The sequence below is a fragment of the Monocercomonoides exilis genome (assembly GCF_001643675.1).
Source record: "Monocercomonoides exilis strain PA203 chromosome Unknown scaffold2-2631571, whole genome shotgun sequence".
Classification (NCBI taxonomy): Eukaryota; Preaxostyla; order Oxymonadida; family Polymastigidae; genus Monocercomonoides; species Monocercomonoides exilis.
The window spans coordinates 1,865,911-1,892,997 of NW_027150547.1; the positions used below are offsets into that span (position 1 = coordinate 1,865,911).

Consider the following 27,087-nt stretch of genomic DNA (forward strand, 5'->3'; position numbering starts at 1 on the left):
TTTACAAACACTTGCCATATGGTCCAATGATTTAATTTCTTCCTTTTCAACCACAAAAATTTAAAGTCTGAATTATTAACATTTCTCAACCCTATGAATTTTGAAAAAAAAAAAACTAAAATTTAATTTCTTTTAAGCAATTCAACAACGTGTTAAATTCAATGGAGAGATAAAAAGAATGATTTCTTTATTTATGCTTCAAAGAATAAATACAAGACTTGAAAAATACTTCCAAAAACGCATTTTTATATCTTTGAAGGAGTAACTGCTTCAATCATTTCTCGTCGAATTTTGTGACGCCCTTCATTCAATGGTTCAGTTGTCAGAAATACAGATACAGCATCTTTTGCAACTTCAAGTCCAATTATTCGCGCTCCCAATGACAAAACATTGGCATCATTATGCTAAAATTATTCATATTCGAAAAAAATATTCAAAGCACAAAACATCAAACTTCTCTACAAAGACGAGCAGTTGTTGCATCATGGCACAAAGCACATCGAACTCCTTGTATTTTATTTGCTGCAATACTTATGCCGATTCCAGTTCCACAAATAACAATTCCTTTGCATTTGTTTTCAACAACTGCTTGACCAACCTTGTGTCCGAATATAGGGTAATCAACAGAATCTGTTGAAGATGTCCCAACATCAATTACTTCATATTGGTGAAATCGGTCTTTGATAAAAGAAATAAGAGCTTGCTTCATTTCATATCCAGCTAACAAACGCGTTCAATAAAAATATAACACATGCTTTATATCAAAATATAAATTCAAACCATGGTCGCTTCCAATTATCAATTTTTCTGTTGACATTAATGAAAATATCAAACTGTTATTGAGAAATAGTAATTAAAATTCCCATATTTTTTTGTTCAGTTTACAAAAGTAATTTTTCGTAATTTGAAATGAGTATTGCTATTAGCAACAGAATGTTATTCATGGAATCCTTTTATTTTTGAAAAGCAAATCATTTTTGTTGGCTCTTTTTTGAATTTCTTTTTTCACTCAACCTTCATCTCGGAAATTGCTTTATCTTTCTCCTTTTCGTCATCATCATAAAATACAGAGACATCTTGACTCATTTTCCATACTTGAATTGTATTATCAGCATCTACAGATGCCATCATCCATTCGGTTTCTTTCTTTCTCTTTCTGTCTTCTCTTTCTTCATCATCAATGCTTCTCATTTCTCTTAAGTCTTCTTTCTCTTTTTCTTCTTCTTCTTCTCTCTTCTTTCGCTCCAAATCTGACTCAACCCATTCACAATTCCCACTTTTGCTCCATGCAATATCTGTAACTTCTGAAGTATGTCCTCTATGCTCGAAAAATACCTGAAATAAATTACATGTTTTTTAAAAGGAAAAATTTAAAATAAAATAAAATAAAATAAAATAAAATAAAAAGCAAATAAACCTCTGGAGGAGCATCGTTCATATCTTCTGAAAAAACGATTTCCTCTCCGATGAGTCGAAGATCCCACAGAACGACACGGCCATCAAGTCCACAGGATGCAAATACTGTTGTCGATGCACTTTGCAAACTTGAAGAAGAAGATTGACATGCAGATGACGATGAAGTGGATGAAGATGGCGTGTTGATCACTTAAAAATAAAATAAAATTAAACAAAAGATGAAACAAAAAAATAATCTGAATGAAAAAAGCAATGAAAATTCCAATGATAAGCAAACTTGAATCAAGTTTTGGCCCCTTCACATCCTTGTCAAAAGGAGCCCATGCAACCTGATTGACTCTTTCAGAATGCTGAACAAATGTGTGAAGAGACTTTTTCGGATTGCGTATGTCCCACAACAACACAGTTCCTCTTTCTCCTCCAGTGAGCATCAAATGCCCAACTCCTGGTGTTGGATTAAAAGATATGCAGATCATTCCTTCGCGCTCTCCAACGTTTCTAATTTCATTTGTTGCTCCTGTTGTCGCAGGCACAACGATCGCAATAGGTTGGCTCCAGCACTTCACAACGGCTTCTCCACCAACTCTGTTGTCAAACAACAAAGCAGATCCATCATCGCACGCACACCCAAACAAATACTGCGTTTCGCTGTGCCATTCACAACTGTTTATTGGAGAAGGAGCACGGAATGTTGTTGTAGGCTGAATTGACGAAGTTTCGGTTGATCCCAACGAGAAAATAGAAGACATTGAAGTGACTGGGCCTTCAGCAACGTTCCACATACATGCTTTCCCATCTACAGATGCTGCAATAACTTGCCCTTTATTGTGCACATTCCAATCAAGACCATAACCTTCTTTTTCCAAGCCTTTCAGCTTTAATCCAAATCTTGGAGCATCTCTATCATTTGTGAAAGATTGGTACACTTTGCTCATATCCGCAACTACTACATCACCTGTTGAAATATATGATGCAACGAACTTTGGATTTTGAGGCATATATCGTGCGCGATTAACATCTCCATCAAAAAAGATGTATCTAGTGGGTTGAATTCGACTTTTTTCTTGAGGTGGATTTTCTTTTTGTTCCTTCCCCGGAAAAGAAAAGAAAAGAAAGAAAGACAAAAGAAAGAAAAAAGAAAAGAAAATTGAAAGAATAAGAAAGAATAAGCGAAATTTAAAAATAAAAAATCAACAACAAAACAAAAACAAAAAATAGTTATCTAACTGTCATTTGTTGCGATTTTTTATCAATTTCTTCCGACATATTACTCCCTTTCGCAATTGATGTTGTTGCGATGTATGTATAATCTAATTCTGGAAGATCATCTTTAGTTTCACCACTTGATGAAGATGATGTCAAATTTGAAGAATCCATTTGTTCATCATTCTTTTTGACTGCAGATGCCTCTTCATCTTTTGCAACTTGTGTTCCCAATAATAATTGGTACTTCAAATAATTTTTAGTGTTTCTTTATAATAATAGATCATTATATGTTGTTTAATATATAAAACGTTTGCATTTAATCATTTGATCAATAAATCAGCAAAACAAAAAAATACAAACACAACTCCAGGGAAAAATTGAACTGTCTGAGAAGGCCAAATGACTCTCTTCGAAATAATAACATCATATAATACAGGCACATGCATCAACCAATTTTCTCTTTCTTCCTCAGCTGTCAATTCCTCTTCTTCCATTTTTTAATTCAATCGAAATAATTTTGTAATGGGGTTTGTGTTTATTTGTCGAAAATGAAGAAAACTTTGTTGTTAATAGAACAATTAAGCTTAACATTCGTGTTAAAGAAAAGAATAATTTAATAATGTTTATCACATATAATTTTGATCTTAAAATTTTGTTCATTCGCTTTTGAAGGTATGCAGAAAAATTCGGACCCCGAAAAAGAAAGTAGTCTTTCAAATTCCAATGAAACTAAGCAAAACGCATCTGATATTGATCCACTTCAGATAACATACGACACAATGCTGGATCAAAGTAAACGGAAAACTTTTCCAAACATACATCCTTTTAATCCTCTCTATATTGGTGGCATTGATTACGATGGAAGGAGGATTATTGTGATTAATGCGCATAGCATAAATTCACAAGCCTTAACAACTGATTTGCTTCAATATTTTGTGAACAAAATGCATAAAGTGGTTTGTAAAAGCAAAATGATCATAAATTAAAGCAAATGCGTCACTCATGGAAACATTTATGATATTTTTTTAAATTCAGGTACAATCTCCATTTGTTGTCGTTGTGACGTGCTTTTTTGAGAGAGCAAATTTCGAACTTCCGTCTACAACCATTCTCTCTATGTATAAAAAGCTTCCCAGAGCTGTGTGTTGTTTTCAATTTTGACTTTGCGATTTTATTATAATAACTTTTCATCGAGCAGTACAAGAAGAATCTGAAGCAAATGTTCATTTTAGGAGCGTCCCGCTCTTTAAAAGCTTTGTTTTTTTTTATGAAGCCATTTGTCTCAGAAAAGTTTTGGATAAAAGTTCATTACCTTGATGAAATCTCTGACCTTGATGCTTTTATGGATCCACTTCAAGTGCAACTTCCTGCATGCTTATTTAGAACTTCCAAGCCAAAAGATGAAATCCCAACTTCTTATACACGATTCAAAATCCCACAGCTTATTCATCAAGAAACGTCTGGTGTTGCACCTATTGATGCAGTGCCATATTATTTATTGAATTTGATGGCTTTTATGGTTCAATCAAATAGTATGCCACAGTATTTTATTTGAACAAAATTTGAAGAAAATTTTTGTTTCACAATTCTTTCCCTCAACGAAAAATCTTATACAAGTGCTGTCTTCCCCTGAAGTCTTCTGTTCTCCTCAGCCCCAATCCATTTCACAAGCATTATTGGCAAGGATGGTTGAAGCATTGACAATAGGCTTGCCTTTCATTACTGAAGCAATTTTTCATATTGAATTCTTTTCTGATCGATTGCTTTTCTTTTCGTGCTCTGTTTTTATTATTATTTGCAATTTATTGTGAAATAAAACAAATCATAATATTCATTTTCCTGCTGTCACTGTTGAATCATCACAGATCCGCTGCGGAAGCTTCCATCTGATCTTTCTCCCCCTGCGATTGTTGCTTTGTTCACATTCTTTCTAACTCACCTGGTCTTTTCTCAAACAGCTTCCTCAGCCTCATCTTCAGCCACAGCCAGTTCTTCTTCTTCTTCTTCGAGCTCTTCTTCTTCACAAGGCTTAACACTCTTCGCTTCTCTTTGGAATACCAGTGCAAATGTGATTGTTCCTTTGCTGCCCACAAATGTAGCTATGCAGCTGCTGAATCTTTTCTGGCTGAGAGGAATAAGATCAGCACAACTGCACAAGTTGGAGAACATTCTGAATGAAGAAGAAAATGTTGCTTCTGAAAAACAGGAGAAAACGGAGCCAGCCAATAAAACTGATCAAAACAGTGAAATAGCTGCAGTTGTTGAAGAAGAGAAGCCCAAAGAACAAGAAGACAAACAAGAAATGAGCAAAATAGGAGAAACAAAGCAGCTTTATGTGAAGCTTCAGGAAGAGGAAAAAACAAGTGCAGAAAGCTCAACTTCTGCTGAGTTCAACTTGTCTGTTCTGTCAGCCATTCAGCTTCTGCCGTCGTATCTGCTGGGCACACTGCAAATGGTGATTGTTTTGCTTCACAAATTGGCTACTGCAAAATCATCAGCTTCTTCTTCTTCTGCTTCAGCTTCTTCTTCCTCCTCAACTACAGAAGCATCTGCTCAGCCAACAGCATCCAAATGTGCTGAAGAAGAGATCCACACATCAGAACACAGCAAAGCCACTGAATCCAACGGAGGGTGTGCAGAAGTGTCTGGAAAGACGCTGACTCTTCTGAGTGATGTTTATTCGCGTCTGCTGTTTCCTTCTTGCTCTTCTCTGCTTTCTGCAATTGAGAAGCGAGTGAAAGAAGACGAGACAGCAGAAAAGAAAAGAGCCAAAAAGGAAGAGGAAGAAGAGAAAGCTGCACTCAAAGCAAAGGCAAAGGAGCTTCAGAAGAAGAAGAAGAAGAAAGAAGAGGAAGAATCCAAAGAAGAGAAAGAAGATGCTTCTCTTCCGCCGATTTTGGGAAGAGGAAGAACAGCCAGTTCATCTGCCTCTTCTTCTTCTTCTTCTCTTTCCTCTTCGTCCTCTTCATCAACCTCAGCTTCATCCAGCCAGCAGAAGACACAGCCAAAAGTGAAGTATTCTTCATTCTATGACTCTGTTCACCCAACTTCTGCCTCATTTCTGAATCAAACAGAAACTAATGCCCAGCCAAAGTTAGCAGAATTGTTCAGCCAAAAAGCGATCTTATCAGAAGAGGTGGTGCATGAGACACTGGCAATAGCTTTGTCTCATATCATAACACAGTGGGAGAATCTGAGGCATATTGCGTCTGTGTCAACTGGAACGGTTTGCTTTATTTTTTATTCGGAAAATAATAATGGTAATAATTATAACATTTTATTGTTAATTGTAATGAAATCAATTTGATTGAATATATATATAAATGTTTATATTTCCCTCTATTTTCCCATGCAAATGCACATCTCAACCAGAGTGGAGTGTTTCCATCGCCTATTGAGCTCAGCACACTCCCCTTGGCTCTTGAGCATCTGCGCACATTGTACAGATTGAGAAGGCCTCTGCAATCTCTTCCCCTTTCAATTCCATTCGTTCCTATTTCGCCTTCGTCTCCTTTTGCTTCTGTTGTGTCTACAATATCCTCTCCTGCGTCGAAGGACGAGCCTTATAGTTTGTGTTGAAATATTTGGTTTTTTTTAATATAGAAGCTGTTTTATTGCTTTTTCTTTTCTTTAATTTAAAATCACTTTCAAAACAAATATCTTTTGTATCAACATTTTTTATGATCACTTTTAATTTCTATTACAAATCATCTTCTATCTATCTATCTATCTATCTCCTAGAAATCACTAAACCTGTTCCTGTGTCTCCATCATTTGCATCTGTCGTAGCGAGTGCCTCAGGCTCTGCACTTGCAGCATCACCAAAATCTCCTCTGAATCCCTCCAACCTCATCCGCACCAGCTCATCCAGTGCGCTTTCTTCACTCAGCTTCACTTCGCCCACATCTCCTTCTTCTCCTTCTTCTTCTGTCTCTTCGTCTGTTTCTTCGCCTGGCTCTGCAGTATCGCCATTGGGACATTGTGCTCATTCTTCTCTGCAGACAAGCTATTTGACTCGATTGAGTGAAGAGAATGCATCGTGCAAGGCATCTCTGCCTTATCCTATTCTCTATACAGACACTTTGAATATAGACACAACTGATGATGCTGATGATACTGTTACTGCTTCATCATTATCATTATCATCTTCATCATCATCATCATCTTCTTCTTCTTCTGTTTCTTCTGCACATGCACAGCAGGCAGATGATGAAGAGGTGCAAAGGATTGTTGATGGATGGACTCAGATATTTGCAGAGCGGAAGGAGGAGCAGAGGAAGAAGAAAGAGCAGCTATTGAAGGAGTCTTCAGCGAATGCTAATACTAATGCTAATGCTAATACAGACACTAATGCAGTTGTTGAGCAAGTGCACAAAATAGATGAGAAAGACAAAGGAAAGATGGAAGAAATGGTTGTTATGGAGAGTGTGACAGAGGATGTGAAGAACTCTGAAGAGAAAGAGGAGGAAAAGAAGAACGAAAATGAGGAAGAGAAAGAAGAGAAGAAAGAGAAAGATGAAAAGGAAAGTGTTAAAAGAGAAGAACATTTGATGGTGGAAGAAAAAGCGAGAAAAGAGAAGGAAGAAGAAGAAGAAGAAGAAGAGAGAAAGAGAAAAGAAGAGGAGGAGGAGAAGCAGAAAAAGATTGAAGAAGAAGAAAGAAAGAGAAAGGAGGAAGAGGAAAGATTGAACGAAGAAAAGAGAAAGAAAGAGGAAGAAGAGGAAGAGAAGAAGAAGAAAGAGGAGGAAGAAAGAAGAAAGAGAGAGGAAGAGGAACGAATTAGAAGAGAAGCCGAAGAGAAGGAAAAAGAGGAAGAAGAGAGGAAGAAGAGAGAGGAAGAAGAAAGAATTAGGAAGGAAGAGGAAGAACGAATTAAAAGAGAAGAAGAGGAAAGAATCAAAAAGGAAGAGGAAGTAAAGGCAAGGAAAGAAAAGGAAGAAGAAGAAGAAAGATTAAAGCGAGAAGAAGAGGAAAAGATTAAGAGAGAAGAAGAAGAAAGAAAAAAGAAAGAAGAAGAAGAAGAATTGAAGAAAAAGGAAGAAGAGGAAAGATTGAAGAGGGAAGAGGAAGAGAAGAGGAAGAAAGGAGAAGAGGAGGAGGAAGGGAGAAAGAGAAAAGAGGAGGAAGAAGAACGAAAGAAGAAGGAAGAAGAAGAAGAAGAGAAAGAGAAAGAGAAGGCAGCTGAAGAAGCGATTGCAAAAGAAGAGGCAGAGGATAAGCAAGAAAACAAAGAAGAAAATAAAGAAGAGAATAAAGAAGAGAATAAAGAAGCGGAGGAAGTTAAAGAAGATGTTAAAAAAGACGATGAAGAGAAAAAAGATGATGCGAATGAGAAAGAAGAGAAAAAGGAGAAAGAAGATGTGAAGGAAGGAGAGGAAGAGGAAAAGAGCGAGAAAGAGAATGAAGAGCCAGAGAAAGGGCACGAAGAAGAAGGGAAAAACAAAAAGAAGAAAAGAAGAGGAAAAAAGCAGAAGCAAAACAAATAGAAAAGCAACTTTTTTGTTTGAGCGTGCAATGACAATTGAATTGACTTAATGAAATGAAAAAGATTTGGCGAAATCAAATTCATTTTGTGTGTCTGTTCAAGAAGAAGGAAGAAGAAGAAGAAAGAAAGAAAGAAAACATAGCTTCCTCGATTGATAAAGGAAAGCAATTTTTTTGTGTCTGTTTTAATTTTTTTAATATTAATTTACTTATTTTTATTCCCTGTTATTCTGAACAGTACATTTTTATTCTTGCATGTGGTGTATTTAATAACCTGGTGCGGTGAATACTGTCATTATCTGCTGCCTGTTTTTTTATTTTATTTTTTTAAAGAAGTTTCCTGAAGCTATTTCTGGTGCTTTGTTTACTGCTTATTGCTGCTTTTTCATGCATCTTTTTTTAAAATTGACATTTGATTATCTTTGAGACTTTTCAGTGAAATTTATTTTATTTTTATTTTTGTCTTTCTTTTTTTCTTTATTTTTTTGATTATAAATTGCATAATATCTTTTTTTTCTTTTTTCTTTTTTTATAATTTATTCAAATTTTTGTAGCAATTTTAATTTTTTTTCAATAAAAAGTGTATTTAATTATTTTATTTAATTATCAATTTTCTAATTTGAAATTTTCCTTTTTTTCATTTCGATTCAAAAGAACAACATTTAGCCATTCTTATTCTATTGAAACAATCGTTGCACCTGCTGTTAATGACTTAGCATAGATTAACATAACAAGAATGAAATCTTTCTTTTGCCTAGAACTTGACGTTTTCTTTTCTTTTTGTTTTAAAGATATTGGATAAAAATATTGAAATACTTAACTTCTGAACAAACAGTATTTTTTCAAGAGATGAATTTTGAATATCCTCATTTTCCCACAAAAATAAGTGAATATAATTTTAATTTTTCTCTTTTTTCCAGCTTGAATAAAAGTCATTCATGGCTGTTACATACAATAAATATTTCACAAAAGAGATAACCTGAAATGACTTAACAGTTACAAAAACGAAACATTTCTCAAAAAGGCGTTGAAAAATTCAAATAAAAAAGTAAAAAAAAAATAAAGTTAATAGAAAGAACACAAATAATCATATTTTGAAATACGCATGTTGACTTACATTCAGAATTTTCAATAAAAATTAAATACTTCACATTCATCAAGAAATACAAAAATAAAATTAAATAAAATAAAATAAAATAAAAGATTAAGAGCTTAATGACACTACAATATAGTTGCCTCAGCAACAGTGAACATATACAATCTAAATCAAAAGCTACAAAGAGGCAGAGGTCCAATCTTGCAGGAAATACAATCACATTTCAGTTGGTCAGTCAAATAACAGTTTCTTGGGTTGTTACAGCATTTTGAGAACTTTGCAGAATTGGCTCTTTTTCTCCAGCTGCTTCTTCCTGTCTGCTATTTTCATCCACAATTACAGATGGCTGCATAGTTGATTCCTCATTCTCTTTCCCTTCTTCACACGAATCGCTGCTTAAATTTTCTTGTGAGATGGAATCAGAATGGGATTTTTCTTGCAAGCGATCTTTCACCTCATCTTGCTCATCTGCTTCACTTGAATCAACTTTGTTTTCCTCATCTTCTTTTGCACACTCTCGTCTTTGAGTCACTTTTGCAACTGCATCATTCCCTTGCACTTCAACATTACCATTTTCTTCAGAGTTTCCACTCTCTTGCAGTTCTTGCCTTTCCATATTCTGCATATGCTCCTCTGAACTGTTATCAATAGGCTCATTTATTGTGCATAAGTTTCTCATCTCTTCTTGTTCTTCTTTGACTTCTCTTTCCTCTTTATCTCTCAAGCACTGCTGTTCCCATGCAGCAGCTATGCCTTTTGCATAACGCGGTGTGAAATTCCTCCATATTTTGATCTCACCTGACTGAGATGCTGTGACAATGACCTGCCCATCCACATCGATCCCCTGGCGAGGAGAAGCAGCTGGCGCACGATTGGACGCATTTGAATCAGAAGGTGTTTGATTCGAAGAAGAAGAAGAAGAAGAAGAAGAAGAAGAAGAAGAAGAAGAAGAAGAAGAAGAAGAAGAAGAGACAGAAGGAGAAGCTGAAGATGTAGAAGAAGCATAAGAAGCAGATGGTGACAATGAAGCAGGAGAAGATAGAGAGCTGTGTTGTGATGAAGGATATGCAGTGAGTGCGCCGGCGAAACCAATCGGCGCAAAGACTGCACAAGTGGTGATGGATGAGTGTGGGGTGAAGTGCTGACATGTTTCAATGTGATCTTTCCTCTTTGAGAAAAAGGAAAACGTCGAATGCGACTTGAGCGACGAGGCTGCAGCATTCACGCCGTTTGAGAGATATGCCTCGTTTCCCTCTGGATGCGCATCCCAAATGAAGCACTCACCGTTCTCTGAGCCAGAAATCACAAATCGGCCAGACGGAGAAAAAGAGGCTCGGATCTGCGAGGACTGGTTGAGCAGCCCTTTGTACTTGCACACTGGCTTGAAATGAGTCAGAGAATACGATCTTATTCTCGAGTCGTTTGTTGTGACGATTAATCTGTCACCGCCATATGTGGAAAGGGAAGGGCTGTCTGATGAAGAGGAAGAGGAAGAAGAAGAAGAAGAAGATGATGATGATTGTGGTGATGTTGAAGAAGACGAGGATTGAGCTGAAGGTGATTGAGATAAGTTATCTGAGGAAGGAGAAGAAGAAACAGATGACAAAGATGATGAAGATGGCGAGGCAAGCTTGTTACACGGAGAAGACAAGTTCTGAATGTCCCTAGGCTCAAACACCATCGGCAAAAAATCGATTCCAGTGACCTTCTTGTCGTGGTTCCTTCCGTGGCGCGATCTGACCTCCAGTCGAGTGATCAGCGGCAGGCCGACAGAAGCAAGAGCATACAGCTTCCCTGTGAAGGTGCCCACAAACACCATCGTTCCATCGAGCGAGAAGCGCACACAGGTGACATAATCACCCACATCTGCGCGGTATATGCACCGCCCCTCGCGCACGTTCCACAGGCGCACTTTTCTGTCCAGGCAGCCTGTGATGCAATAGCCATTGTCAACGGGGTTGATGTCCACACACGTCACAAAATCGCCATGCTGCAGCGTTCGAAGCGAAGTCGCACGAGTCACATGCCACAGCTTTGCTGTTGAGTCCATCGATCCACTCAGCAAAAAACCGTTTGGTGCCCAGCAGATGTCAAGAATTTGCGATTCGTGTTCTCTAAATTCGCAAATTGGAGATGGTTGAAAGATCTCATAAACTGATTGATCGTTTGGTAGATAAAATGAAGTTGAAGTAGTTGGAGAAATAATTGGAGAAGAAGTTGAAGATGAAGATGAAGAAGATGTATTAGAAGATAATGACGATGACGATGCTCGATTAGAAGGAGAAGATGAAGAAATATTCGAATTTAGTGCAGACTCTTCACGAGCTTCACCAATCGAATTTAGCATAGAATTGTATGGCTGCAGCACATCCTTTTTAATTTGAAATACTCGCAGCACACCTTCCTTACCTCCTATTGCTAACCATTTCCCTTCAGGAGAAATTTTCAGCGACCATATGGAATCTTCAGGAAAATTCATTTTTTGAACGAGGCATAATCCCTTAAAATCTTCAATATCCCGTTTTCTTTTCTTCATTTTGATTTTCATGAGGCATGAAGGGCTACAACAACCGTTTGAATCAATGATTTTTTCAGTTTCTATTTCTTTTTTTTCAACTTTTTTTGTGTTACTTTCACTTTTCTGTTCTGTTATTTCTGAAACACAAGAAGCATTTGAAGGTAAAGATTTGCCATTATGTTCAAATGAAGAAGAGTCAGAAGAAGAAAAACGTCGATTTTGTGAATTTTGAGGCGAACGATGAATTCCGCTAATCCCTTTTTCAACATCTGCAATTTTAATCTCTTTTGCGTTGTCGTTTTTCTCTGGTCCAATTTCTGGAGCTTTGCTAAGTACTGAAAGTCGTAATTCTGGATTTTTCTCTATTTCGGAGGGAAAAAAGTTGTTAAAATCAAATATTCAGTAAATGCGAAAGAATTGTTTATACCTTTGGGAGAATCATTTGGCGGATGTGTCACAAGCTGAGAATGTTGTGTAGGAATATCAACATCACAATTTCCTTCATTGTTTGTCGTCATTAACTGTTAAGATGTTGAATATAATAATCTTTGTAATTATCGAATGAATAAACGAAATAACAAATTTTCCAAATAAAAATATTCGGAATGATTAATGTTATTTTATCAAAAACATTCCATATCGCATACTCCTCTATCTAGATTGATTTCTTTAAATTAATAAAAGTCTCGCAAAATATATAAATAATAGGACGTAATATTTTTTGAAAGAGTGATAAAGTTTTTCTATGCTTGAATTGTTTGTGAAATAACAACTTTCCAACATATTGTGTATTCAGAAAATCAAACAATAATAAATTCTTATGGGATTATGTGAGTATTTTTTGAAATAATTCTTTATTGTTTGGAGCGCTTTAAATGTGTTACTCTAAATATGTGCGACTGTATGCAAGTGAGTTGAATTGCTTAAATTTCAAGATGTTATTTTGGCATTTAGCCCCAATTTGAGATGCTGTTATACAGGATGTCATGTCAATTGCAGCGCAAACTATCAGACTTAATTGCATGTTTTATTTTTTATTTTGCTGGATTCTTTCAGCGAGCTGCATTATTGAAGATAAAATACCTCGATGGCAATATGATTTTCGCTTGTTGAACTCAACAACAGATTGGTCTCAATTTGTAATGCTACCTCATGAATCAATAAGTCAATGTCAATTTGCTTGCAATTTGCTTGTGGCATGGTGCACTGAAACAGCGAATCGAACTTGCTTTCGAGAATGTGAGCATTCTGACAACAAGAGTGACTGCTTTTTAAATTGTCATTCTAAAGGTTGAGACCTATTACAATTCAATCATTAGATAATATCTCACATACAACTATTGTTATTAATTTTTTTCCTCTTTATTTTTTTTTTACCTATTTTTTGCACCTTTGACATTTCGTTGTTGTAGGAATTGATTCTTGTATTTTTCATTTGATGGAGTGCAGAGAAGTTTGTAATTCTGTTGGCCACGAAGTTTGTGTAAATGCCTTGAAAAAATGCGATGAGCAAGCATTGAACATATCTAATTACAAGAGTGATTCACCAAATTCAACAGAAGAAATGCTGCATCAAATAAGAATGTGCGGAGAAAAATTTGCATTTTGTGAAACGCATTCTTTGATTGAAGATGAATTTATATCAAACGAATCAAAGATATGTAAATTGCAACTTGATTCTTGTGAGGTGAAAGTGTTACTCGCATGTAATGAATCATGTGCTAACGAGACAAGCGCTTCTTCAGAAAAAAGCGAGGAATTCAAAAATTGCACGAGAAAATGCAATTCTGAGAGGATGATGGAGTGCTTGGAACCATATGATAAGTGCAGGCGTGATAGTGACATGATTGAAGTTGAAACAGAGCATTTTAAAAAATATATGCAAATTCCACCATCCTTCACAAAAGGGGGATATCAACAGCTTCAGGATTCGTGTGAACAGCATTGTGAAAAGGGTTTGTTATATTACTTTATTTTTGCACTTTGAGGACTTTTTATTAATTATCGTTTTCTTCTATTGAATTAATTCTTTCTTTTTTCGTTTTGTGGATTGATTCCCCTTTGACTTTGTTTATAAGTTTTTGAGAATTGTGCTGATGGATGTGATGAGGAATGCTTCGACATTTGCAGCAGATATCGTGATGAATCTGGAAAGTCAGGCTCGAACAATAAAGAATGCGTTGAATGTTTGGCTAACTGTATGAAAGGTTGCTCTGGTAAAAAAGAATATTGCCTTATCAGATGCAAAGATGAAGAGGTTTGAAAACACTAATATCCTTTGTAGAAGTTCAAAATTATATCAAATTTATTTCATTTTGTTTTTCATCATTAAACAATTCAACAATCATTTCACTATTGTTTTTTCGCATATTTCTTTTCAGGTCATTCAAACAGAAGAAGAGGTGTGCATTGAGCAGTGCAAAAGCGAATCGTCAAAGATGCAAACCAAAGGAACCCAGCAGTGTGTACGAATGTGCAAAAAATCAAGATATGTGGATAGCTGTATGGGATCATGTGTGGCTGCATTGCTTGAGGACAACAAAGAATGGGAAAGCAATTGTCGCTCAGATTGTGTTCGTAAGCGAAACAGTCAACAATCTGGAAGAAGAGAGTCAAATGAGATGGCTGCAGAAGATGAAGAACAAGACATTGCAAAAAAGATTTCATTTGGTGATAATGATGATCAAAACGAGCCTATTACATGGGATGATGTCGAACGAATTCGCAATAGAAACGTCTGTCTTGGAAAGGTTTGGATTGCAAATTATATCGTTCTTTTTTTGTTGAATATGAATAAAATGCAATGATTTATTAATTTATTAATTTTTTTATTTGAATGGAACTTGTTTGCGCTTTTAGTGCAATGACACATTTATTGACTGTGCTACTCAATTACGTACATTCTGTCACAGTGAATGTGAACAGAGATTCCCTCGTTCTGCTTCAAATGATTCGTCTTCTCTTCAGTTTCGGTGCATTCGTAAATGTCTTGATCTGAACATGCGCATCTGTGTTGATGCCTTTGCAGACTGCTCAGCTATTTGTCACGATGCTTTTGCACCGTTTTCCCTCTCTCGCGTTTCGGATGCCAAAGCAAACAAGAAAAATGAAAATGAAGAAAGCGATGCGGTTAACGATTATTCACGTAGAAATGCTTTGTCCAGCTCTTTTTCGCCTTCTTTGAATAGATTCGCCAATGAACAATTACTTGATTATCCTTCAAACTTGTTCAATGAAGAAGAACAGCAGGAATTGAAGCCCCAGAACAGAACAGTCGATCATAAAACTCCACATTCATTCAGTAGAGCAGTTGTCAGCCACATCCCTTCCACAAATGCTTCTGTGAATGAAGCAGAAGATTATGTGACATCTGCTGTTAAGCAATGTATCTATAACAAGATGTCTGATGCGGATGTACCAATTCTTTCCTCGCTCGATCCAGATGCCATCAAAAAATGCATTCGGATTGTTTCGATCGACCAACGCCGCGTTCAAAATAGAACCATCTTTTCAACTGAAGCTTTGTTTGAATCTGAGCCATCGCAGCTAAATGATGTTCAGTTTGACGGAAAGAAGAAGCTTGTTTTCCAGAAAGTGAAGCATGACTGTGAAGAAGAATGTGACGAAGAGGCAGATGAGTGTGAAATGAACTGTGAAAGAGAAGGAAGGAGGATGATGGCGAAGAGTGGAATTGATGAGGAGAGAGAGGGAAGAGGAGGAATGTCATTGCATAAGCGCAAGCAGAAAGATCGAATAAGCTCATATGTCGATTCGTGTGTGGATGGATGTGAGCACAAATGGAGAAGCTGCTTAAATGTTTGCGAGATGAAAGATGAGAAGAGAAGAAAAGAAAGAAGAAGAGTTTCGCCTTCTTCGTTGCCTTCTTATCAGCAAGCAGAAGAAGATGAGACTATTTCTGACGAAGAAATCGACAGCTCAAGGACGAAGGAAGAGGAAGAAGTCAAAAGGCATTACGAAAAATGTGAGAAAAAGAAAAAGCGATGCGATAACCATTGCAGAGCGATGAAACAACGTGTGAATTTGCTTGTAACTTCGTCATATAAAATTTTAATATTCATTAATAATTTTTTAAAATTCCTAACATATTTTTTTATTGCTGATAACTAAAAAAATCAATGTTATATAATTTAGGATGCGTGTCTCGTCTTCTTTCTGATGGCATGTCTGTTTCAGATGCTGTTTCAGATTGCTCGCAAGCAGAGTCAATTTGCTATAGTGAGTGCGAAGATCTGTTCTTTGAATGCTTCTGGAGCAGAAATTCAACGACAGACAAAGATGAGGATGATGAATCACAGAATCAAGAGCTGTTTTCCCGTAGCTCTGACTACAATTACAATTATCCCAACAACTTGTATTCATCAAGCCAATCTTCGCTTTATTCCTCGCTTCCTACCGATTCGTATCCAGAAACAGCTTATTCCTATCCTCCCTCTTCCTTCCAGACGTCTGTGATGGACGTGAGCTACAGGCCGCCTGCTCAGATGCGCAGAAGCTCGCTGGCTGAAGAAGTGCTGGGCATCAAAAAGACACCTGCGCGAGAAAGAGGCGAAGGGCTTCAGCAGAAGGGAACAGTCTCACGGGAAGAAGCGAAGATCAATGAAGCAAAGATGCTAAGACGAAAGCAATGGATGCAGAAAGGCGATGAAGAACTTGAAAATCGTGTTCAGGAAGAGAAAAAGAGGATGCGTGTGAAGATCGAAGAAGAACTGAGGAGAAACATGCCAAAAAAAAGAGGAAATTTCTATGAGAGATATCCTTCTGCATTGAATCGGGGAATTTCACACTATCCAACAAATCGCTATGCATCGCTTGGTTCTCCGCTTGATGAGCAAAGTCGCTTCTACCAACTTCCTCAATATTCACCTTACAATAATCAATTTCCAGCTTCTCATGAGCCCACATATTATGCAAATAATAATAATTATATGTGGTGAATTTACTCTTTCGGTTTTTGTTTTCTAAACAGCATCTCACATTATGAATGAATTTTTATTTATATTTTTTTCAGAACTCACTACATATAAACATGGATGAAACTAAAAATTCGGAAAAAATGAATAATAATAATAATAATAATAATAATAATAATAATGAAGTGATAGATATGTTACAATATATCACAATAATGAAAATAAATATCTAAAATATTAGAATTTTAGGATACTTACGGGGAGCTTTCTTCATCCTCTTCTTCTTCCTCATCATCATCTTCTTCTTCCTCTTCCTCTTCTTCCTCTTCCTCTTCATCTTCATCTTCTTCATCATCTTCCTCATCCTCCTCCTCATCATCATCATCTTCTTCTTCTTCTTCTTCTTCTTCTTTGTATGTAGATCTTTGTCTGCTCTTTTCATAAGAAATAATTTCTTTCACTCTTTTTGAGGCGATTGCATCTTCTTGATGTGAATCTTGTTTGTGATGAGTTTTTTGTATCTTCATTTTTTCTTGTTTCTTTCTATTAGAAATTGTGTTTGATTGCTTTGAAGTATTGCGATTGTGACTATCTTCGTTTTCTTTTTCACTTTCCTCTTCGCTTTCTTCCTCACTTTCTTCTTCACTTTCTTCTTCACTTTCTTCTTCAGATTCCTCTTCACTTTCAACTTTAACATTTTTTCTTTGTTTATGTAGATCAGCCTTTTGATGATTGTTTTCGTCTTTCTTTTGAATCTTATGTTGAACACCATCAGCATTTCTAAGTTTTTCTTCATTTTTCTCTTTTTCTTTTCCATGTTCTCTGTTAACATCTGCCTCTTTTTCGTCAGAAATGTTTGATGGTGAGCCTAGTCCAATTGGTTCCCATGGCACATTCTCCTCTTTGTGAGTCTGTTCTCCTTCTTCAGAATGTTCATCAGCGTTCTCCTTCTCCATTTGAATCTGCTGCTGTTTCTTCCTTTCCTCTTCCAAAAGCTCCTCAATTGTGAGTACTTTTTTCTTAGCCTTCGCACGCCAAACGTTGTCTTTACCATCACCAGCACGCCCAACCCCAACAAAGATTCTCTTGTTCCGTTTTGGCCGATTTTTGAACTCTTTCGGATCTGAAGGCACTTTCAATCGATGAATACGCTCGGCAACTTCCTGTTTTTTCTTTTCACTTATAACAGGCGCATGAAGAGTCTTTACTCTTTCATCATACTCCTTCTTCCGCTCTGCTTTCCTTCTCTTCTCTTCCTCTTCGCGAGCCCACTTAGTCTGCTGCATTCTCCTCTCTGACTCGGTCAATGCAGCTGCCCTGCCCTTGTAGAATCTGCTGACATCTGCTGTCTCTATTTGTTTGACACCTGCTCCATGCCTCCGCTTGGATTCTGCCTCAAACCATTTCCCAAACTGCTTCAGCTCATCGATGTCAAGCGCCTTCATCTTCTCTCTCCTCTCTGCTTCCACTGCTGCCATTTCAGCTTCTGTTTCTGCTTGTTCTCTTTCAGCATAGCGCTTTGCCAGTCGCTCGTGTGGATACTCGCCGCGCGCCATTTGCCGCTCTCTTTCGTGCTGCTCAGCCTCTTCGCGGTACATTCGCTCCTGCTCTTCTTTCTCCTTCCTTTTTCTGATGCGGTCGATGCGTTCCTTTCGCTCCGCCTCTGCCCTTTGAGCGCTTTTAACTTCATGTTCTTTCTCCTTCAGCTTCATCTCCTCTTCGAGTTTGTGGAATTTTTCTTTTTCTCTCTCTTTTCTCTTCTTCTGCCTTTCCTCCTCTTCCGATTCAAGTGCCTTGAGGCGCTTGACAGATTCCTTGACAGCATCAAGTTGTTTTCTGTCTGTTTCAGGCAGCTCAGAAAGAGCAGACGAGCTGCGAGTGAAGATAGGCGGAAGAAGATGGAACAAAGAGTTCGATTTTGATGGAGATTGGGTGGAAGAGCCAGCTGATAGTGAATGGAGAGTCGACGAAGAGTTAAGTGCAGCAGGAGAAAGACAACCGAGTGTGGAGAATTCGTGTTTTTGGGAAAGAGGAGAATGAAGTGACAGTGCTGGGCTGAGTATCTCTCTGTTTTTGGGCATTGAGGAAAAGAATGATAATGATGATGTGGAGCGGCCAATTTGCGAAAGTGTCTGCTTGTTGGAAGAAGAGGATGAAGAAACCGAACCGTCTTGGAGCAAATCAGGTGGTTTGAAGAGGAGATGAGACAAATGATGATATCTTTCTTCTGCTTCTCTTTTGCGCTGCACTCTCTTCTTTCTCTCAGCTTCTTCAGCTGCCTTTTTTTCAGCATCAGTCAAAAACGACTTGTTATAATCTGAAGAGTTGGATCCAATTTGCTTCAGGCTTTTCTTTGTGAATTGGGAGACTGAGCTGGCGATGGTGGAAGAGAGAAGAGGAGAAGTGCTAACGGATGCAGCGAATGAGGGTGAGTGTGCCATCAATGCAGCACGGCGCTGATCAATACGATGGATGACATTAGACTGCATCGGAGAAAAAGAAGAAGAGGTTGATCGAGGAGTGAGGATGGATGAAAGATCGCTTGTGGAGAGTGTGGGCGACATCGAGTCAAGTGGAACGAATGTTGTGGTTGTCTGAGAAGAGTACAGTGAAGGAGATGATGCTGAATGCAACAGGGGAGGAAGATGAGCAGGAGATGAAGGTGTTCGGCCCATCGTTGGCTGAACTCTATCATGTGTTGGCAAATCGTGTGTGTTATCTGTTTGTTGTGAGGCAAATGATGAAATATTGGTAATAATTGGCGGTTTTAACATAGAATCGTTTGTTGAAGAATACAAAGCAAGAGGAGATGGTTTCTTGGGAGATGAAAATGATGAATATGGAGAGGATAGTCGTAATGGAGATAGATCAGAGTTGTCAATTTTGTTTTTTTCGTTGATTTCCGATTCCCAGTTCCTAAAATTCTCCTCTGATTCTTCTGTTTTCAGTTGTGTCGTTTCCACTTTACCGTTGCTCAGCTGCTGAGACATATTGTGGTTATACACAGCGTTGAAGGCTGCATCTGCAACAATGTTCCATTCGTCTTCAACATGCCTGTCCAAAAGCCGGTCCACCAAATATGCTGGAGTCTCTTCCAATTCCTGCGTGTGCCCAATTTTGCGCTTTCTTTTGATGTCACTTGACAAATCATAGGAAGAACGTAGTGAATGTGCAAGAGTCGCAGCACTTTCAAAGAAAAGCGTCTTCAGCTCCTTTATTTGTACTGTTGTTCGATCCAAAGAGTCGGCAATTCTCTTCAGGTGATCAGATGTTAGCAGCAAATCGTCTTCCATTTCGGACACGTTTCTCTTTTCTTCTGCTTCTTTGCTCCATTCTTCCTTTTTTCGGTAGCGTTTTGCATTTTCGTTACAACGCCTTATCGTTTTTTGCAATTCTCTGACGACTTTCTTCTCAGAAGTAGCTTCAACAAGTAGGTTTTGTTTCATCTGCTCAATCTCAACCAATGTAGGATATGCCTCAGAACAAGCATTTCTCAAATGAAGAAGAAGAAACTCTTGAATGTTCTTTGGTTCTTGACTAATTTGTTTCGATATTATTGATGTTGGTGAATGCAAGGGAGGAGATAAAGGCATAGCTTTTGTTGGAGTTTGAAGCAATGATGGTGCTTGTTCTTTATCGGGAGGAACCGTGTTTGTTAGGTCATTATCTGTTGAAGAATGTTGTTCAATAGGTTCTTTTTCATTTGGCTTTGTAGAATTGATTGAGTTAATATGAGGTTTTTCTTGAACTGGTTCGTTTTCTGTTTGTGATTCGTTTGAGCTGTTGCTGCGAATTTCTTTTTCCTTTAATTGTGGTTTTGTTTCGCGTGCTATAACTTCTTTATTTTTATCATTTGCTACAATCTTTGTCTGATTATTATTAGTCTTCCTCTCAATTGTTTTCTGATAATTTATTGTTTTAAGTTTTTCCGTCTCTATGTTATCTTTTGTTTCTTGCTTGGATTTTCCTGTCTGTTGAAGCACGAATTCAAAGGAAATAATGGTTGAATGCAAAAAAGTTATATTTTCAAACTTGAGCTTTTGCAGGTTGCGAAAGCCTTTTCATTGTTTGAGAGTCAGGAAGTGCAGATAATCTCACTTCATTTTCTGAAATTTTGAGCTTCAATGATTCATAGTTTATTTTTTTATTGTTAAAAAATACAAAAAAGAAAATGGAAACGCACTAAATTAACTTTTGATGAAGGTTTTGGGGAACCACTAGAGATTTTTCCATTTAAAATCTTTGTGTTTGGTGATGTATTTATAGATGAACGTTGTGAGCTTTTAATCAAACTCATAAACTGCTTAAGAAAAGAAAATGGTAAAATATGATCTAAAAACTACTTACAAAAATTCAATTTTTCAGCGCTAATGCTTCAAAAATGGTTATGTTGTCTTCTTTTCCATTTTTGATAAACAGAAATCATTTCAATAATCATTTTTTGTGCTTCAGCCTTCAGAGAAGAAAGAGAAGATGAAACATATGGAAAGGCTATTCTCAAAAATAGTGCAGGATCTTCAGCATTGAGTGCCTCGCGAGAAGCCGATGGCGACAAATGCATAGAAGAAAACTGGTCACGGGACAGAATATCGACGGAAGAATGTTCAAATCTGGAAGAGCTCTTGACGAAATCCTCGCTCTCTTCACTCAAATCATCGCTTGAATCGCTGCTCTCGCTCTCCACTTCCATTTCTTCCTCCTCGCTTCTTTTTGGAGCTCCCTCAACCAGCATTTTCAACCTCATTTTCTCTTCTTTCTTCTCCTCCTCTGCCATCAACGTCTTCTGCTCCGCCTCCAGCCACTCATCATCCACATCGTTGATGCTGTCTCTTTCTGACCATACGCTGCTTGCTCGGCTTGTTTGGCGAGACAGTTTGAAAATATGTGAAGGCGAAAGAACTGATGAAGAATCCCTCTCCATTTCTTCTCTTCGCGAGCTGCTTCCTTTGCTTGGCGCATCCATGTCTCTTGTGGAGTACTTCCCTCTTTGCGTGATCGAAGGGAAACTGGATGAGAAAATAGAAGAGCCCGATGATGATGATGATGATGATGATGATGATGAAGTCGTGCATGTGTCCATATCTCCATTTCCTGCATGGCCAATCTGGAACGAGTAATTCATCTGATTGGCTGCAACTGCATTGGAAGGTGGGGTTGCCTCGCTTTGCAGGGCAGAGCTGGCAGCAGTCGATGGGCGAGAGAGCAGACGAGAAGAGCCGAGATCGAAAGAAGAAGAGTGGATGAGCCTGGACGAGGCAAGTGGAGCACGCGGAGAGGAAAGCAGTGGCTGGGAAGACGTCATTGGCTCCACAGCTGCGCGGTGCCAGTCAGAAAGACGGGATGAAGGAGCAGCAGATGCGTTGGTGGAGGTTGTGCGGGATGTGAGCGAAGAGGAGCGATGCCTGTGCAAAGACATCGATGAATTCATGCTCATTCTGCTGTATGTTGATCTGGATGTTTCAGAAGGAAGATTTGAATTGACACTGTCAGGAGACTGATAGGGCATTGTAGTAGTTGTCATTGAGGTTGCATCTGCATCTGTCTCTATCTCATTGCTGGATGCATAGCGAGATGATTGTATTCGCTGTATTCTTCCACGCTGGCTGTGCCTTGCTGAAGACGAAGGAATAGAAGAAGAGGAAGAAGAAGCATTTGAAATATCAGATGATGCCTGTTTGCTTGATGCAGTTGTATCGTCCTCTGCCCACGCGTCTCCGCCAGATGAAGGGAAAAGAAGAGTGACAGGTGTGGTTGAGGTGGCTGGGCTTGCAGATGCACTTGACAGAGCAGCTGAATTAGAAGAGGCGTTTCGAACGGATTGAAGAGTCGGAAATGTTGTGATGGGGGACGTAGAGAAAGGCATCCGATAGTTCGTGTTTGGTCGGCGATCGGTTGAGCATTTCAGAGTGAATGATTCGATGCTGCTGCCCGAAGAATCTGTAGAAGATTGCTCCACTTCCAGATGTGCTGCATTCGATTTCTTTGGCAGTTCTCTTGTTCCTTTCTTTCCCAGACGCTGTATTTCATTTGATGCATTCGATGAAGAAGATGTGTTGTATGTCTTTGGTTGTAATGATGTCTCAATGGAAGGCGTAGCATGATTAGTGCTGCTGACTGAGCCTGATCGCATTGTGCTGCCTATCCCTTCAAATACCGATGGTGTCTGAACAGCTTTCGTTGGACGTTTGCTCACTTGCTCTTTATTCTGGTTTGTTGAGGTTGTATTCTTTTGCGGAAGGAAAGGAGGAGGAAGTCTTTGCCGTGAGGATGGTAAAGAACCATATCTTGGTGTTTCATTGGGTGTATTTGATTCTCCAATTTTTGAGATAGAAGAGCGAAACCGTGTATCTTCATCTTCGTTTGTGTTTCTGTCGAAGCGAGCGCTCTCAGCAATGCTGTTCTCATTCTCTCCATTGACTGTCTCTCCAAAGGTCACCACAACCGGCCGTGTTGATGTTGCATCAAAAAGTTGAGTGGAGAATGTGGCAGCTGCTTCTTCAGACGCAGGTGTAGTGGCATAATTCGAAGAAGAGTTATTCATCTGTGAACTTACACTCACACTGGAGCGTGGTGTGCTTAAGCTCAGTCTTTTTGAAGCTGGCCGTGAATGACTCGATGTCAGTGGATACTCAGCCTGGTCAGCCAGCGATGCAGCACCCACAAAGGGATTGGTGTGTGTGCTGAGTGGACGTGTGGATGAGTGCAGCCGAAGCGGAGGAACAACTCCAGCCAGGCTGTGTGGACGAGATGTTCCCCGTGCGAAAGAATTTCTTGAAGAAGGAGGAGAGCTGGAGGAATATGACGAAGAGGAGGGAGAAGATAGATCCATTGAGGATGTGTTGAGTGCTGTGTTGTTGGAAGGCTGAAGAGGAGCTGAGTATTTCGAAGGAAGAGAAACAGTCTCGCCGAGCGGTGCAACATTCGAGGCGACAGAAAATGGATTGACAGAAGAGGCCTTTTTGGAGGACAGTGAGTATCTCTTGCTGTTGATGGTGGGAGAGGTGAAAGGAGACATCAGAGTGGGCGAGCAGTCTGAAAGAGGCGAATCTGGTTGAGAGAAGAAAGACAAGGGAGACGAAGGCGATGTGTTGGCTTCTCTGTTTGGTGCGCGGATGACCTGGACGATTGTGGAAGTGCCTGATGAAAGTGGAAGAGGAGGCACTTCTTCTGTTGAATGATGGGGTGATTGTTGTGAGAGAGTGGCAGGTGGATAGCCGTTGAGCTTGCGGATGGGAGATGGCACATTCACAGAAGGAATGAGGAGATTTGGCTGTGTGGCAGTCTGTTCTGAAGGAGGAGGAGGAGTAGAAGAAGGGGACGAGGCAATAGCAAAAGTGTCAGAAGTTCTGTTGAATGAAGAGGAAGAAGAAGAAGAAGTCTCAGATGAAGCAGGAGAAGATGCCAATGCTGATGATGATGGAATGACCATAGAAGAGTTCATAGAAGGCTTTGGCTGAGAAGCACATATGAGAGCTTGTGGTGGGTGTTTGACAGGAGATGCTTTGTCCAGCTGCTCCAAGCAATGTGAAAGCAGATTGGCAGAAAACGAGCAGAAGAGCTGGAGAAGCAAGCAGCGTTGAAGAAGAACAGTAGGCAGAACTGTAAAAGACGAACGCAAAATGTGCGGCGCCTCGTCGTTTCTTTGATTGGACGTCGAAAAAGAAGAGCTTAAAAATGAAGAACTAAACATCATTGAAGGCATATTTGATGTATTGTGTGAGTGTGCTTTCAACTGCTTCTTCCTTTCCATTTCCTCTTTCTTCTTCTGCCGCTCTGCTTTCCTCTCAGAGCGCCAGCAGTCCATGACAGAAAGCGAGGCTCTTGCAAGAAGAAGCAGCAGGCGCACAGCCAGTGGCATTGGATGAGGAGGGCAAAGATAAGCAGCAGATGGGGCGATTGTCTTCCAACGTGCACAGACAGAAGAAAGAGTGTGGAGGACAATGACACCGTTGTCACCGAAGCAGAGTGGAGACAAATAGCTCGGCTGAGGAGGGGATGGGTGTGGGGAGTCAGTTGAGATTAGTGTGTGATTGGAAGAAGAAAATGAAGAGGAAGTGGAAGAAGAGGAGGAGGAAGAGGATGAAGTGTTAGTGATTTCAGCAGATGTTGATGTGGCTGAGAAGGAAGATGGTGTTGTTGTGAAATGAGAGTTTGGATGTGGAGGAGATGGTGTTGTAACAGAAACAGAAGAAGAAGAAGAAGAAGAAGTTGATGATGATGATGATGATGAAGGTGTTGTTTGTGCAGTGGTTGTTGTTAAAGAGTGAAATGAATTATGTAACAGTGAAGGTTTATCCAAGTCTTCTGAGATATTCTTTTCCTTTTGGGCAGATTGGCAGTAAATGCAGTAGTTTTTGATCATCCTCCGGAGCATACTCAGCATTTGTGCCTCGTCTTTTCCAAGCAGAGCAGAGCAGTCACGATACGATAGAAGTGTGGCTGTGGGTGAGTTATGATCCAACTGAGTGTGTTGCTGAGGCATCCCCTCTGCAACAGACGTGGTTGTCAACGGGTCAATCGCAGCTGACAGGATTTTTGTGAGCAGCACATCTGGAAGCAGAGAAAACAGCGATGTGGAGGAGATGGCTGAAGGGGTGCCTCCAATCAGCTGGAACGGGCGGGTGTGTGTGCGTGGGCGGTACTCGCTGAGTCCGTAGTGTTCGTGTGGTGTGGGTGAGGTGGATGGTGATAAGTCGGTGGAGTGATGTTGGGAAGAGTTGTGAGTCGAAGGAGAGCTGCTGGGCGACAAAGGAGAAGGTGCTTGTGATTGTGCTTGTGACTGTTTCTTGTCAGACACATGTGCGGATGAAGAACCAGAAGTGGTGCTTCCGCTTCTGTTGGATGCGCTTCTTTGATTCATGATTGCTTTTCGTCTGTCTCTCTGCAAGAAGAAGAGAGAGGATGAAAGTGACTCATCGCCTGGTGTGATTTGCGTGTCTGTCGTTGGCACAACAGGACTTTCAAGCATCGTTTTGGCCTTCACACAGAAGTTGAGAAGCACTTTGAGCACTTTAACGTTGAGGTGTATGGTGTTTGGTGAAGTGGCTGGTGTTGGTTTGTGGAGTGAAAGAGAAGAAGATGAAGGAGATTGTCTGGGAAGTGAAATGTTATGTTTGTTGGCTGTGTCATTTGACGGTTGTGTTGAGATGTTATCTTTGAAGTGGAATACTTGGTTTAGATCAACATTGATTCCTGTACCGAGAAAAAGCATAGAAAAAGCATGGGAAAACAAGGAATGATTCAGAAGTGCAAGGCAAAGGTTGCATTGACATGATTGAGAAAGTGAAGTGGGGAAAAAAGAGGTGCTGGGTTTGTGTGTGTAATGTTTTGAGAGATTTTCTTGTTGAAATTCTGGTTGCGTTTCTTTGCTTGTTGCTTGAGAAGTCGATTTTCTGCAACTGGAAGAGTTTATTTTTTGTGGGATTTGATTTTGTGGGTATTTAATATGCGGATTATTTCTTTCAGGAGATTCAAGAAGCAGAGAAGAAGCTGGATCGGTTTCTGAAAATGAAACAGATGTTGTGGATTTGGAAGGTAAATATGGATCGGTAACCGAAAGAAGTGTTGTTGAAGTGGAATCTGAATAGAAATTGTTTGTAGAGTTTTTTGTTGTTGTCTTTTGTAATGTCACAAAATTCGAATCAACAGAAGTGCTGTAATGCAATGAATACAAACACAACATCATGCGCTTCGAAAATGTGATATTCAAGTGAACGTTTGAAGATCCCCACTCATCATCAATTTTCTCTGTGTTATCGTTTTGCAAAATATGCTGTAACTTCAAAATCGAACGAGGAGATGGAAAGCAGTAGAAATAAAACAGTGAAAGAGATTGCCGCGAATATTCAGGCAAAACAGCAAAGAAGCAATCGCACAAAGCACAAGGGTTTCCCGGAAAGCAATTCGGTTCTGCTGACTGGATTCCCAACAGACGCTTATTATCGATTGAATGCTGCAACTCAACTTTATGAATTGATTTAAGTCCATTTATTTTTTCTTGTAAATATTTTGTACTAAATGGAGAAAGTTCAAGTGATTTCAAAAAGTAATTTTCCATTGAATAAAGAACTTCTAATGATTTTCTAGCTGTCGATGTTTTTCTTTGCAAAGAATTTTTCATTCGAAATTCAATTATTTTTGAGAGCTTTGCTTTCCAAAATGATTTAAGATTGAATGAATTATGATATCTCCAGCATGGACTTTGTGAAATTTCAACAAGATGGAGAAAATCATATCGCACGTTATTGTCCAAAACATATGATTTTGATGCTGAGTCTATCAGAGATAAAGCAAAATATGGAATTGAAGATGAGGAAAATTCGCCACATTCAAGAAATGTTTGTTCTTGCCGGGGTTCAACTGGGATAACATGACCCGCTTGCAAAACATCAAACACTTTTAAAATTTGAATGAAGTCTTCCTCCATCTTCCGAGGT

The 27,087-nt window shown here is 39.0% G+C and overlaps 6 protein-coding genes across 6 annotated transcripts; 2 read left to right on the top strand and 4 right to left on the bottom strand.

Moving 5' to 3' along the window:
- Positions 1–122: 122 nt before the first annotated feature.
- MONOS_374 (ribose 5-phosphate isomerase) lies at positions 123–855 on the bottom strand. Its single transcript, XM_067873758.1, has 3 exons — positions 781–855; positions 455–720; positions 123–404 (listed from the first exon to the last, which is right to left on the bottom strand). Exons 1-3 carry the CDS (start codon positions 815–817, stop codon positions 246–248), a joined length of 462 nt encoding a protein of 153 aa, XP_067735930.1. The 5' UTR covers positions 818–855; the 3' UTR covers positions 123–245.
- A 2-nt stretch (positions 856–857) lies between these two features.
- On the bottom strand, positions 858–2,793 carry MONOS_373 (putative histone acetyltransferase type B subunit 2; the record flags this gene model as incomplete). The annotated part of the gene is made up of 4 exons (XM_067873748.1): positions 858–1,335; positions 1,418–1,605; positions 1,694–2,504; positions 2,644–2,793. 4 exons carry the CDS (start codon positions 2,791–2,793, stop codon positions 1,006–1,008), a joined length of 1,479 nt encoding a protein of 492 aa, XP_067735931.1. The 3' UTR covers positions 858–1,005.
- Positions 2,794–3,296: 503 nt separating this feature from the next.
- Positions 3,297–8,792, top strand: MONOS_372 (putative Divergent CRAL/TRIO domain; the record flags this gene model as incomplete). Its single annotated transcript, XM_067873737.1, has 7 exons — positions 3,297–3,578; positions 3,658–3,762; positions 3,821–4,154; positions 4,240–4,329; positions 4,488–5,848; positions 5,995–6,190; positions 6,364–8,792. The coding sequence occupies 7 exons, from the start codon at positions 3,297–3,299 to the stop codon at positions 8,106–8,108; spliced, it is 4,113 nt and encodes a 1,370-aa protein (XP_067735932.1). The 3' UTR covers positions 8,109–8,792.
- A 207-nt stretch (positions 8,793–8,999) lies between these two features.
- MONOS_371 (putative wd repeat protein) lies at positions 9,000–12,238 on the bottom strand (the record flags this gene model as incomplete). Its single annotated transcript, XM_067873726.1, has 2 exons — positions 9,000–12,082; positions 12,148–12,238. 2 exons carry the CDS (start codon positions 12,236–12,238, stop codon positions 9,438–9,440), a joined length of 2,736 nt encoding a protein of 911 aa, XP_067735933.1. The 3' UTR covers positions 9,000–9,437.
- Positions 12,239–12,527: 289 nt separating this feature from the next.
- On the top strand, positions 12,528–16,795 carry MONOS_370 (uncharacterized protein). Its single transcript, XM_067873717.1, has 7 exons — positions 12,528–12,621; positions 12,675–13,010; positions 13,133–13,675; positions 13,799–13,977; positions 14,102–14,470; positions 14,580–15,753; positions 15,873–16,795. The coding sequence occupies exons 2-7, from the start codon at positions 12,707–12,709 to the stop codon at positions 16,673–16,675; spliced, it is 3,372 nt and encodes a 1,123-aa protein (XP_067735934.1). The 5' UTR covers positions 12,528–12,621; positions 12,675–12,706; the 3' UTR covers positions 16,676–16,795.
- Positions 16,719–26,336, bottom strand: MONOS_369 (uncharacterized protein; the record flags this gene model as incomplete). The annotated part of the gene is made up of 4 exons (XM_067873706.1): positions 16,719–20,622; positions 20,684–20,770; positions 20,835–20,954; positions 21,069–26,336. 4 exons carry the CDS (start codon positions 26,334–26,336, stop codon positions 16,906–16,908), a joined length of 9,192 nt encoding a protein of 3,063 aa, XP_067735935.1. The 3' UTR covers positions 16,719–16,905.
- Positions 26,337–27,087: the final 751 nt, after the last annotated feature.